The following is a 14,194-nucleotide window of genomic DNA, read 5'->3' as shown; positions in this document are numbered from 1 at the left end:
TTTGCATTTGTTTGGACCATGTTATTTTCCCACAAGCTCACAGGAAAGAAGCTCTGATACCAATGTAAAATCCCTAATTTTAAAACCTATTTTTGAAAGGAATCTCCATAATTATTCCAACATGTTTATTATTTATGAGCACATATTTAATCTAACTCCACTATAATTTTAATGTAAACACAAGAATTGACAACTTGGGATTATGTTCAATAGTTGAATCTGCATGTAGTTACAATGTTGATTTTTTCTTGACCAAAAATAATTGCATAAAATACTGAGGGTTATTAATTAAACATGCACCTATATTTCTTCAGTAATAGTATACACCAATGTTCGTTGGAATGTGTTTTGTGTAATGAACTGACGATTTAGGACTGAGGATATTTTAATGCTTTAGGCAACCAATGGTACATTTCTACGCCAACAATTGATGCCTGATAATCACTGCTTATTGGTTGATATGTGAATATGTAGCATCGTCTCAATCTAACCGACTCTGACATCTATCAAGCCTAAGGAAGATGTTAAAAAGCATGAACAAATACAAAAGAAAGTGGTCAATTTACTTAAACAGTTTCCTAGAATTGTTGCAGGAGAGATCTGAAAGCTTGCCACCAATTAGAAGCATAAGTCACCAAATAGACTTGATTCCTGGTGCTACATTGCTGAATAAGGCTGCCTACAAGTTGACACCCAAACAAAATGTAGAATTCAGTAAGCAAGTGCTAGAGCTACTTGACAAAGGACTGATAAGGAAAGGCCTCAGTCCTTGTGCAGTGCCATCAGTTTCGGCCCCTAAGAAAGATGGAAAGTGTAGGTTGTGTACAGACTCTAGGGCCATTAACAAAATCAAAATAAGATATAGGTTCTCCATGTAAGGATAGAGGACCTATCGAATTAACTAGGTGAGATTTGTTACTTCTCAAAGATTATTTACAAATTAAGTTAGCATCAGATAAGAATCAAACATCTAGATGAATGGAAGATAATATTCAAAACCAATGAAGGGTTATATGAATGGCTTGTCATTTCATTTGGGTTAAGCAATACCCCTAGCACCTTTATGAGATTGATGAAAGAAGTTTTGGTCTAGTTTATTAGGAAATTTGTCAATGTGTATCTTGATGATATTTTAGTGTTTAGCAGGTCAAAGGAGGACCACCTTGATTGATGACATCGGGGCTTGAAGAGGAGAAGCTGAAGATAAAGAGAAATGTGAGTTCTTTAAGATTGAACTTGTGTACTTGGGTTTTGTGATTTCTTAAGGTAGCTTGAAAATGGATACATCTATAGTGGATGCCATGGTAAATTGGCCAACTTTGACTTCAATAGGTGCAGTTAGGAGTTTCCATGGCCTTGCGACCTTCTATAAGTAGTTTATTAGGGAATTTATCACGATATGTGTTCCTAATCTAAATACAATCAAAGGTGGGTTAAAATGTAAGTTTCAATGGACCTAGGAAGTTGATGATAGTTTCCAGTATCTCTAGAAGAGGGTAACAAAACTACCTACTCTTGTTTTACCAATCTTTGATAAGGTGTTTGAGGTTGAGTGTGATGATAATAAGCAAGGTATTGGAGCAGTCTTGAGCCAAGAAGGGCACCCTATAGCCTTTTTCTTAGAAAATTTGAACGATGTCAACCAAAGGTATAGTACATATGACCTTGAATTGAATGCAATTGCGCAAGCATTGAGAAAGTGGAATCATTGCCTTATGCCTAAGGAATTTGTAGTGTTCACTGGTAACCGTGCTTTCAGTTTCCTTAATAGGTAGGAAAAATTGAATCATAGGCATGTCAAATGGATGTGTAACAAACGGTTTTTCATATCGAAAACAAGACAATTTAAATAAAGATTTCCCAACATTCATTGATAAATAGCTGAAAATCCTATTCATATGACATTAACTATTTTAACAGTCAACTGAAATAACGATAACCATATCAATGATCATCTGAAAATAACTAGTTTAACGACTAATTGAAGATAACTGTATTTATGATCAACTAAAATAACCAGATTAACGATCAACTGAAAATAATTGTATTTATGATCAATTGAAAATAACTGTATTTATGATCAATTGAAAATAACTAGATTAATGATCAATTATCCTTTCTACATATAAGTAGGTAAATGCTTAACAAGAAAAGAAGAAATGAACATACAAGAATCATTTGGAGGGTCTTTAGCTGGGTGTGCAAGCCTCGACTTTGGTGAGGGGAGAAGCATTGACATAGGCATAACCTCTCAACCTCAGACCATACTTATCCCCACACAATTTATTAAATTAAAAAGACCCTCCCTACCTCGGGATCGGGTTTGGGATGTTCTTAGTTCAGCCACTTGAGCATCCTGGTGTTTAGAATGTCCACACAGTTATGAAATAGACATGCTTGCATAACAGATGCCACTGACATCAAGTGATCATTAGATGGAAAACATGCCTTTAAACTACCTTGGACAAGGATTTTTGATGGGTTCAATAGCCCGATCAACACTGCTAGACTTGACAACAGGTTACGTTATTAGGGACGAGCATGAGCTATTAAGTAAGATTTATTTATTTTGTTTTAAAGTATCAAGTCTGATTTTACTTTCTTTATCCTTGCAAGATTTCATCTCACCTCTTCACCTTTCCATGGCTAAACAACCGGTGAGTCCTAGGTGTTCGGAATATCAGAGATTCGACTCTTATTGATTCATGAATATTACAATACTTTAGCATTTCACAATTTTCTTTCAAGGAGAAACTTGCATAAATATTTATCAGCCAACTTTAAAATCTATTGGCAAAATAGTTTATGAATCCATGCTTTAACACTTCAATATGCTTATTGCTAAGCAACTCTCTAGAGTTATTTAGTTATAAGTGATGATACACTATAGCTACAACTATGGAAATCGCTTGTAAAAAAAAAAATCCTTCAGTTGTTGTGGACGTATCCAAAATGTAGAGATACTTAAACCTCAATGTGATCAAAACACATATGACAGAGTTTTTATGACGCTGCTTATGAATGGACAGTACAGATTGGTGATAACAGAGAATCGACACAAGAAAATATATGAAAATGGGGTGTTATGGGGAGGCGAAAGGTATACTTGAAAATGTTGCAAAACATGATAGTCGGGTGTATGAAATATGATATCTGCCTTCTTCTCATGGCTTCCATTAAAAGGAACAAGTCGTGACTTCTTGGCTTTTGTAACATAAAAATTTATTTGCCAAATGTTTAATCGGTTGCAATCAAGAAGGAAAAAATAAATAGGATGAAAGAAAAGTTGGAAAGTTATAATTTGATTATTGTTATAATTTATATTTACATATGTTCATGTAAATATATTAATGAGCTGACATCATTTTATTAAATTATTATAATATAATGGTGCCATTTCATTTTTATATCTATATGCACGTATATACATATATATTATAATAATATGGTTATAGATCATTTAAAATCTTTTGAGGTATGTTTTATATTTTAATTAGATTATTCAATGTTTTTTAGATTATTTATTTAATAGGTCATGCGGGTCCCACAAATGTATCCTGTGTTCAAGCCGTTAGGTCCTTACCAAAGAAATTTAAAGTCATACCTGTCAATCCTGATGACTTAATTAAGCAAGCATCCCATTCCGATGATTCCGTTTAGCAACGCTTCCCCCCCTTCATCCTCTCTTACAATCACCCATGAAAACACTTCCACCATAATAACAATTCTATAGTAATTTTTGTATAAACGTTTTAAAAGACTTCAAATTATTAATCATAATTCCAAAATCAAGCAACTGCTAACATCATATAATAGTTAATGGTTAATGACCATCTTCATTAATAGTCAATACAACTGATATAAATAACTACCTACTTCACATGATCATGAAAGAAAAATCCATTAATTCCAATGGTTATGAGCAAGTTTAAAATTAGGTCAAAAATTTGGGATGTAACAGGATGAAGCAACTACAGTCCTTTGCATTTACAATTAAGCATAAGAAAGGAGCAACTAATAGGCTAGCTGATGCTTTGAGTAGGGGAGTTGGCAATTCATGAAATTCAGTTGTAGAGTGTTGGATTGGAGTAGATGAAAGGATTGTACCTAGAGGATGAGGATTTGAAGGAGGCCTATAGAGTGTTTTATGATTTTTATAACACTTTTCTTGGTGATTTCTTTGATTTATTGTTGCAGCAGGTGCTTCTTTTCAATGGAAGCATATTGTGCATTACTAAATCTTCCATGAGTGAAAACATTGTTAAAGAAAAGAATAATGGGGCTCTAGGAGGACATTTTGGAGTAGATAAAATGTTGGAGTACGTTGCAAGGTTCTATTCTTGGCCTAGTTTGCACAAAGAAGTAAGGAGGTATGTTGAATGTTACGAAATTTGTCAAAGAGACAAGGGATTATATCAACCTCTTAAAATTCCTAGTAAGCTGTGGGATAACACAATATGGATTTGTTTTTTGGACTACCTAAGACTATTGGTGGTATTGGATATGGTGATTGTGGCAGTAGATAGATTAAATAAAATTGCTCACTTTATGCTATATAGGAGCAACCATGACACTTCTCAAATTGCAAACTCATTCTTTAAGAAAGTGGTTAGGATCCATGGTTTGGCACTATCCATTGTGATTGACAGAGATATTAGTTTGTGGTCTACTTTTGGAGGACCCTATGGAAGAAATTACGTACTCAATTGACATTTTCTTCAGCCTACCATCCACAAACAGATGGCGAAACAAAAGTTGTGAATATGACACTTGAAAACTTATTGGGATGTTTAACAAAACAACATGGAGTGCCTTGAGATATGATTTTAAGTCAGGCAGAGTATGCGTATAATGATTTAGTCAATAGGTCAACTAGTAAGACTATTTGAAGTTTTATGTGGTATCCATCCTAGTAGATCTAGAGAGTTGAGGGATATTCATAATATGCAGGATAGGGTTGCAATGGGAGAAACCATTGCAGAGGCTATCAAATTTGCTCATGAAGAAATAAAGACTCAGTAAGAAAAATTAGTTTTGAAGTACAAAGAAAGGGCATATCAAACAAGAAGGAAGAAACATTTGAAGGTTGGTGACTTAGTATGGGCATATTAAAGGAAGGAGAGACTTCCTAAGGGTCATTATAGTAAGCTTCTCATGAAGAAGATAGGTCTATGCAAAATTCTTTACAAGTATGGTGATAATGCATATGAAATAGAGCTTCCACTCGATATTAGGATATCACCCAATTTCAACATAGCATATCCAACTTTGTTCAAAGGGGATAATGAGGTTAGTGATAAGAACAAGCCAGGGGACACCTCAAAAGATGTGGAATGGGTTAACCACCTAACAAACCCATGAAATTGGAGTGTATCCTTGACACTAAGGAGATTAAAAATATACGGAAAGACACCTACAATGAATATTTGGTCAAATTGTCGAGTCTTCTTGAAGTTGAGGTAGTGTGGATGTCAGAGCATGATATTATCAAACATGGAGTCACCTTGCAAGAGCTAGAACCTCGTGGGACTTGAGTTTTGCTGTCATGGGGAGTATGATGCAGGTGCATCATGTTGGATTATGTCATTTTACCCTTTAAGATTGACATTTTGGTCATTGGGTATTTGCATTTAGGTGGGATATGCATTTGCAATCATTTCTTGTTCAGTTATCTTTTGACAAGGTTTTGCTTCATTTGTGCATAGTTTGCTCTTTGGTCAATTGAAGTCAACATTGGTTAAAAAGTAGTCACGTTTTAGGGTGTTTATAGTATAATGGTGTTATTGGCATGTTTGTAAGCCATTTGGATGTATTTGAGTGGTCTTGCATATGTTTGCACATAAGTTGTCAAAAAATTGCAAAATTGCAAAAATGTTGCAAAATGTCAACTATTGCAAAATGATAGAATGTGAAGAGTCATCTTGGAATGTGGGAAGATGAGAAGTCATACCCCCCTACAATGTTTTAAGAATGTTTGTAGACATTTTGAGAGGTTAATGGATGTTTGGCAAATTTTTTGGTAGGATAATGCATGATTATGATAACTGGCGAGAGCAATTTGAATTGTAGCTTGTTATTTCCTTAAACACTATGTAGAATGGTTACAATACAGGAGAGATCAAACATGAATTGGATATTACCAATACTAATCTAAGCAATTATTACCAATGGCAACTGTACCTGATATTCACAAGAGAAATAGTATTCTTTATTTATTGCCAAGAACCAAGAATACATCATTCATGTTGCAATGTTCTTAAATAGTGCTCGGTTGGTTAGGGAGACTAACAGATGCACCCCCTCGCTTCCTAACTAGCCCAACCCAAATACTAACTATTTTTAATTACATAAATGCTTTATTATGCCCTACGTTATCCCCCCCATAAGATGTCATCTTCCAAATGACTCAACCTTTACAGCTACTCCTGGCTCAACCAATCCAATTTCCTCTAAGGTACGATGCATGGTCCTTTGTAGTCCATACGCCATACAATGGAGTCACTCCATCCTCCGATACATCATTTTCTTCATATCATATGGTCAATTCTCTTCCATCTTGTCCTGTTTTATACGGGAATTCTAATCTTGCTCTGGCCTTCTTCCGTAGTTTGAGTTTGTTCTTCACATGTGTGTATGGAACCTCTTCCATTTTGCAACATTGTGCAACTATTTCGGTAGTTTTGGTTCTATTTTTGATCCAACCTTTTGTTTTTATGTGTCCTTGTGAGATTTCTCCAATTTCTCTTTGACATGTTCTCCCCTTGAAGTACGTACTATAACACTTCTTCCACCACTTTTTGTCGTACACGAATGGACGTACACATGGCCTCTGTGCTTCCTTTTGGTACGGTTTGTACGACTTCTGCTCCTTTCTGTACAACTTGTACAACCTTTATTACTCCCTTCTGTATGGCTTGTATGGCCTCCGTGTCTCCTTCCCATACAACTTGTACGAGCATTCTGTCTGGCCTCTGTGTTTCCTTGGTGCTCGTATGGACAATCCGTACCTTCGTACGCACGTATGGACTATTCCTTTCCTCCTCATAGTTGTACATGCCCATAAGGCTCTGGTTCTTAGTGCCTTGGCTTGTGTGATTGATGGTTCCCTGTTTAATGTGTTGTTGCCTTTTATAAGTCTTAGACTTCGTTTAGTCTCGCTCTTATTCGTTTTATCTGTTTTTTCTGTTGTCATGTCCTTGTACAAAAATTCCCTACCCTTATGTGATTCACATACCTCGTTATGGCTTGTTGTCTTTTTTGCTGTTTCCTTTTGATTTCCCAAGTTAAGTCCTACCACCCTTGGCTCTTCGTACTTTATCTTGTCGCCTTCCCTAAATTGGTGTGTTGGTGTATCATCTATTTGTACCATTCCTTCTTTGTATTCCTTGTACTCCTTAGGGTAGGTGGCTTCCTCTCCCTCCACCTCAACAATTTCTAACATATTACAATTTGGTTCAAACACCTTGTACTCCATTTTCCAATCGAACAATCTATTAAGAGGACTTGTTCCATCCTCTGATCACTCTTCCAACTATAGCACAATGTTATTATCCTTCCTTTATTTTTCTTCCTCCTTCAGTGGTTCTTCCTTAGTATTGGTTCCATGTGCTATTGCCACCTTCAAATGTGGTAGGGTTACCAATAGATCTCCAATCTTTAGTGGTACAGTGGCCTCAAGGACTTGCTTCATGATATTATTTTCCCAAATTGATTTAGTGAAAGAAGATTCAAAAGTACTTAGTTTTTCCTCCTCCATGATGTCTTCGATCACCTTCCTAGCCTTGTTCGACCTCTTCTTTTACATACTCATAGTTTTTTCTGCTCTGCATTTGCATGATAGCTAATACTTCTGCTTTTGGCTCTACCACCTCAAGCATGTTCACACTTTTCTGTTTGGGGTAGTTGGCATCCTCATTGTTGCTCGGTCCGCACCACTTACAAAGCATCCCTCCAGTCTATTCACCACTCTGACAATCGTGTGCGAAGTGTCCTCATTCATGACACCTCCTACATTGTATCATAGGCCGCCCCTTGGAGTCATGCTGTATTCTGCTCTTTGGAGTGTTATTATTATTGTTGCTGTGTTTGCCTGTTTTGTTGTTTCGACATCCTCCTGGTGATGCTTTCGCGCTTGTGTTATGTAGAGGAGTGGAAGGAGGTGTGGATGGTTCTCCTTGAGTAAACAATATTTGAGCACTGCAGGCTTTCAAATTATAGGGACTGTTGTGCTGCATTTTGTCACCACAAAATGTAGGTAACAGTACGAAACTTTTTCAAATTAGTTTCGCATTTTTTTGAGTTTATTTCATTATTCAATTGGTTAGTATTGATTAATCAATCGGTACCGATTGATACAATGAATCTTTTTACTGAAGGCCTTCATCAAGTCTTTTTCGTTTTGCTTTCTGTCGAGTCTTTGCTTGATTTTTGAAGTCTTCAAAGTTCTTTATTTTTGCTTTTGAGTTTGCGTTTGTTTGTTTTTAGTCCTTTGGTTTTGCTCATGCCATGCCTTTCATTTTTCCCTTCGATTCGGTTTAACCTAGAGGTCAATCGGAGTTGTCAGTCAAGAGATATGGTCATTTTAGTGCCTCAAAAGTGGACATTTTAGGTGCAACAGCACGAATTAAAAAAATGATGTTATATTTTCATTTTGACATTCACTTTTTTGAAAATATAACATTTTATTCACTTTTTGTTATGTTTTGAAGTTACTTTTCATTTAAATTTATAACTTAAAGTGACTATAGTGCACTTTATGTTATAATTTTAAGTTGAGTTACTTTTTAATTTTTCACTTAAAGTGACTATAGAACTATATAGTTACTTTTTAAATTTTTGGTTTTTAAATCAAATACTTATATAAATGTCACTTTAACTTAATGTTTATGACTTATATTGATTAATATAATGCATAAATATAATTTTTGACCCATATTGTTGACAGTTTTTATAAAAATAAGTGAAATGCATAACTTAAAAGCCTAAAAGTGGACATTTTATGTACATATGCATGTAAAAAACTATGAAAAGTGGAAGCTTTTCATGTTAATGCATATGAAAACTCATTTTGAAGACCTTTTTCATGCCATTACATCAAATGCTTGTAAAAGTGGACCTTTTTGATGCAATGACATGAAAAGTTGAGTTTTCATGCTTGTACATTAAAAAGGTGAGATATGTTTATAAAATATGTAAGTGACTCCAAAAAGTGAGATTTTGGAGACTTGCACATTTTAAAATATGTAATGGGCTTCAAAAAGTGAGATTATATCTCATGACATATTTTAAAACATGTAATGTACTCTAAAAGGTCCTCTTTTGCCTTCCTACATGTTTTAAAATATGTAATGAACATAAAAATGTCCTATTATGTGAAGAAAATATGTTCTTGCTCCAAAAACCTCCAATTTTGCTCAAAACTTTTGATTTTCTCCATAGATTTGAATGAACTCAGTTGCATTCATCATGTTTTGGAGAGGTGATCATTTTGCCCTCATCAAAAATCAAATTATTGCACCCAAAAACGTGTTTGAAACTCTTAATCCAGGGCATGTTTTTTGCATAAAACTCCATAAATTTGCCAAGTTTGATCACATTTTTGCATGAGATAAAGTCGTTTTTACCTCATTAGGTGATTACATTGGTTGAGGATCATTATTTTGGTGTTAAATCATCAAATCGTTTTGTTTGGAAGATCACGTTTTTTGCTTGGAGAAACACGTTTTTGCTTAAATTGCTCGAAAATTTGGGGTTTTAATCCACTTTTTTGCATTTTGATCCATGTATATCCATTTGGGGAAGTCGTTTTTGCATTCACAAGTCAAAAATGACTTTGAAACATGCATTTTTTAGTCACGTTTTTGCAAAAACGGCCCAGATTTTTGAATAAAAAAGTCATATTTTTGTTCAAAAAACTCAAAAAATTGCATTTTCAGCCCATACATTTGATCAAAAGGGATTGTTTTTGAGTTTTAAATGCATGATATTGTTTTTGGAGACCATTTATTTGGCACTTTCATGTCAAATTCGACCATGGAATGTCCATTACATGCAAGTGCGGAAAAAGTCAAAAGATTGTTTGAAAATTTGGATTTAAGGGAGAATTTGTCTTAAGTCTATAAAATTTGCTATTTTAGCTCTTTCTCCTTCATTTTTGGCACATATTCATCATGTAAGTGGACCTCTTCATTCCTACATTTTAATTCATGCTTATCCTTGCTGATTTTATGCATGAAATCGTTGAATGGATGCCATTTGTAAGAATCTTTGCCTTTTAAAGTGCATTTTTCCTTTATTTTGATGTTTTTAGTTCTTCCCCAAGTTCCAAATTCAAATTTCATCTTTGGAGTGCATTGCATCTTGGCATGTTTTGAGTTGTTTTCAAAGGTATGTTTTTCTTTTGTTTTGGTTTTGTGTGCTTGCATTTCGGTTTTTTCTCCATTTGGAAGAAATTGCAAGTTCTTTCCCAAGAACTTGAGCACATTTCACTTCACTTCACTTTCCATTTCCATGTCACAACATTTCATCTCTCACTCAATGAAATGTGATTACATGTTTTTCATCCCATTCGCCATCCACACATGCATGTAATCCCATTTTCCATTTCCATTTTCATCCATCTCATTTTTCGCTTCCATTTGCACGACACGATTATACGAAATATCTTACGTGTAATTGCATCTAAAAGGTCCAATTTTGACTAAAAGTCACTTTTTGTAAAGTCAAAAAGATGTCATTTTCTCCTCTTCATATGCATTCACACCTCCATGAGCAAATACATGTTTCCGTATCTTTCCATGCTTTCCATCTTAGCCTTCATCCACATATGCATTTAAAGCGTATCTTTCACTCACATTTGCATCTCATTTCACCCTCCACCTTCTTACATGTTGCATTTACATGTAATCCATTTTCCGTGCAGTGACATCTTGAAAGCCCAAGTCACTTTTTGAAAATTGGCAATCTCCATTTACACGCATTCCCATGCGCCAAGCACTTTACTTCAAAAAAAAAGAAAAAAAAAGAGAGAGTTAAAAGTGTTGATGGAAAGTTGTTTCGAGTGTACATCTGAACATCGTCAAGAAGGTTTTCAAAGTGTCAAAAAACTCCAGTTTGTGCTGATCTACAAAGGAGAATTCACGACAACTTGAGCGAGAAAAGATGGATCACATCAAGTTTTAACATGATAATGGACAATTCATCAAAGAGAGCTAGAGGTTATCAAAAGATGCAACACTATGGTTATCAACGTGAATGCAGCAGTACAAGGTACAGGAAATCCCAATCCTGTTATCATCTAGGATTGCATCGTCAAATACAAGGCCTTTCATAATTGTTCTTTTCTCTTCCGTCTTCTTTCTTCTTCTTTCATATTTGTAGTTGGAAAAGATGCATTACATGAGAAAGTGTAATTATGTATGTAATGCGAGTTACATGTATGTAAAACGATATAATGCGAGTTACACGTGCAGTTGCATGTAACCCTTTAGTTTCTGTAGGTAGACTTGGTCAAAGTTGGTTGAGTTGCTCCCACTTTTTCCTCCCCCTTTTTCTCAACTTCTTTGCCTATATAAAGGAGTGCCCTTTCATTGTAAAAATTATCTTTTGTTGTATGCAAGAAAGCTCTGTCACATTTGTGCAAGCATAACTTTGATTGTGTAGTACGAATTTGGGAGAAAAGTGAATAAAATAAGCAATTGGATTCAAAGCTTTGACTGGAAGCAATTGTGATAGAACAAATTAGAAGCTTTGACTATAATTTGTGCCTATTGTCTTGATTCATGTTATTATTGTGTGTTCAATAAAAGAGCATAGAGAGTTAAGAAACAATTGAATCCCGAGCTTTGACCAGGAACAATTGTGAAAATCCATAGCTAGAAGCTTTGTCTGTGGCTTGTATTTTCATCTTAATTCGCAAAATAGTTAGATTGTTCTTACTTTTAGGAGTCTTTGTGCCCTAATTGTAAAACTTTTACCATATAGAAGTACAACAGGACTTAGAGCCAAACTGGTACGTTTTGGCTAGCCTTTGAGTTAGTTAAAATTTATCGGTATCACTGTTTCCAGCTCTTGATAGAAGTGTAGTTAGAGATTTACCTTGCCCATTATTCGTTCTACGAGTAAGTGGATCCTTTCTTGAAAGTTAAGAAGAAAGGATATTAGTAAACCCTGTTTAAGATCTCTCAACTTCTTGCTTACCTTGAGTTGATCCAAGGAACGGTGAGAAGGGGGAGCCTTCCCTTTAAGGTAGGAGAGACTCTATCTCACACGCTGTAGCTGGTCATCCTATTTTGCGACTGAATTTTTATCCAAAATTGTCGGTTGCAAAATATCCAACCAACAGGGACAATCTTTAATATTGTGCCCCAATACTTGACATATGTCACAGAATGCCTTTCAGGGACAATTATTCTTTATGTGTCCTTCCTTCTCACATTGTGGGCACCATTGTTCTTTTCCTTCTCTTTTCTCCTCCTTGCTTGCAATTAGTTCTTGCATCATCTTCATCATGTCCTTTCGCAAAGCTTGGATAGTTTTAAACTCATCCCCACTTCCTTCTAAACTCTTGCTTCCGCTTTCATGTCTTCTTCCTTTAGCAGTCTTTCTTTCACTCTTTCTATCCATTGCACGAGTACATGCCTTGGCAAGTGATGATGGTGGAACAATTTTCATTTTCCTCCTTAGAGAGGGAGTTAGCCCTTCAATAAACCACCTTTTCTTTAGCTCATTTGCAAGTTTGTAATCCAGTTTGCTTGCCAACTCCTTTAGCCTCTTGCTATAAGCTCTCAACGATTCATTTTTCCCTTGTCTTGTCTTGTATATCTTTGTTACAATCTCATCATCATCCCTTAGGAGTTTGAATCCTTCCTCAAAGGTTGTACGGAGATTTTTTCCGTGTGGCCTTTTTCTTGTCCTCCAAGAATGCATACCAATCAATAGTCATACCCCTTAGGGTGGCAAGAAATGACTTTAACCATTTATCGGTGTTATTCTGCCCATTTGCTTGCCATATTGTAATACAAATTTTACAATGTTGTGTTGGATCTTTGGTTCCTTCCTCGTAAATTTTGGAAGTTTTTGCTTTCCTGTAGCCATTCTATCTCTTCCACTATTTGTCTTCTGGGTTACTAGTGTTCATTAAATGCCTGCTAGTGTGCTGGCGTACTTGTAGTTAAGATTTTTTGTATGATAGGATTCTCCTATGGCAAAATTCTCTTATGACAATTTTCGTACGATAGAATTCTCGTGCGACAGAAGTCTCATACATGAGGATTCTCATACGGGACATATTCTTGTACGAAATGGATTTCTCCTTCAGGACATTCTTGTAGAGGACATATTTTCTCGTACTAGACAAATTTCTCGTATAGGACAGATGTCTTGCACACCAAGTCTCCAAGTCTCTAGCCTCTAGGTTGTTTTTCCACACAATCGTATGAGGTCAACAATACTTGAAAGCTCGTTTCGTGTCATGCTTTGAGGAATTGCTCCTTGTTAGCTTCCTCTTGCATGTATTGGCAACTGAGACTTCCCTCATTTCCACCAACCCTTATCACCTAGTTCGTCTTTTCCTTCCCTGTGGTTGTTTATGACCTGTACTTGTGATAGTGCCAATTATTCCATCCATCTATAGTAGGACCTCTAGGTTCGAACTCAGACAACGATACCAAAATATAGAATGGAAATACTACTTACATTCACAGGATAACAAGATATAGGCCTACAAAGTAATAACATAGTATGTACTTGATTACCACAATATCAGGATGGCGAGAGAATGATTTACTTTATTCATACCAAAATATCATGAGTACATTATCAATATTCCAAAGTGTTTATAAAAGGGTCGGTTGGTTGGGAAAGCCAATCGACACATTCCCTAACCACATAACTACCCAACCCACTCAAGCTTAAGAAGTGCTAAATACAATAAAACTTTATTACGGGTTGCACACTGGTATTGGTTAATGGTTGGAATGCATGGTGCATGTTGTTATACTCATTTTGCATTCATTGATTAGATAAGATTGTTTGATTGGTGTGTTTAGTGAAATTATTTGTATTTGTTGGCCTTGTTTAAGCTTGTGAGTAGGGTTTTGACCAATGTTACGAGACTCTGCGAGTTTGAGCAGGACTTTGCGAGTCCAAGGCAGAGGCGGCCTTTTTAAGGCAAATAGCCCCTGGACTTGGACTC

The 14,194-nt window shown here is 35.6% G+C and overlaps 1 protein-coding gene across 4 annotated transcripts in view; it reads left to right on the top strand.

Annotated features, from left to right (window-relative positions):
* LOC149576603 (uncharacterized) overlaps positions 1–14,194 on the top strand; it is a 79,491-nt gene that overhangs the window by 52,771 nt on the left and 12,526 nt on the right. The window contains exon 14 of one of the 4 annotated variants that reach the window (XM_089818163.1): positions 1,147–1,219. The exons of the other annotated variants lie outside the window; for them this stretch is intronic. Coding sequence (XP_089674289.1) covers positions 1,147–1,167 — 21 coding nt within the window. The 3' untranslated portion in view covers positions 1,168–1,219. Of the gene's footprint in view, positions 1–1,146; positions 1,220–14,194 lie in introns of those variants that run through there. 4 annotated transcript variants of the gene reach the window in all.

Source organism: Cupressus sempervirens, chromosome 1, assembly GCF_028749045.1.
Source record: "Cupressus sempervirens isolate cs-2001-9-10 chromosome 1, ASM2874904v1, whole genome shotgun sequence".
Taxonomy (NCBI): Eukaryota; Viridiplantae; Streptophyta; class Pinopsida; order Cupressales; family Cupressaceae; genus Cupressus; species Cupressus sempervirens.
The sequence above is the reverse complement of the archived record's forward strand: the minus strand, read 5'-3'. Positions and strand labels throughout refer to the sequence as shown.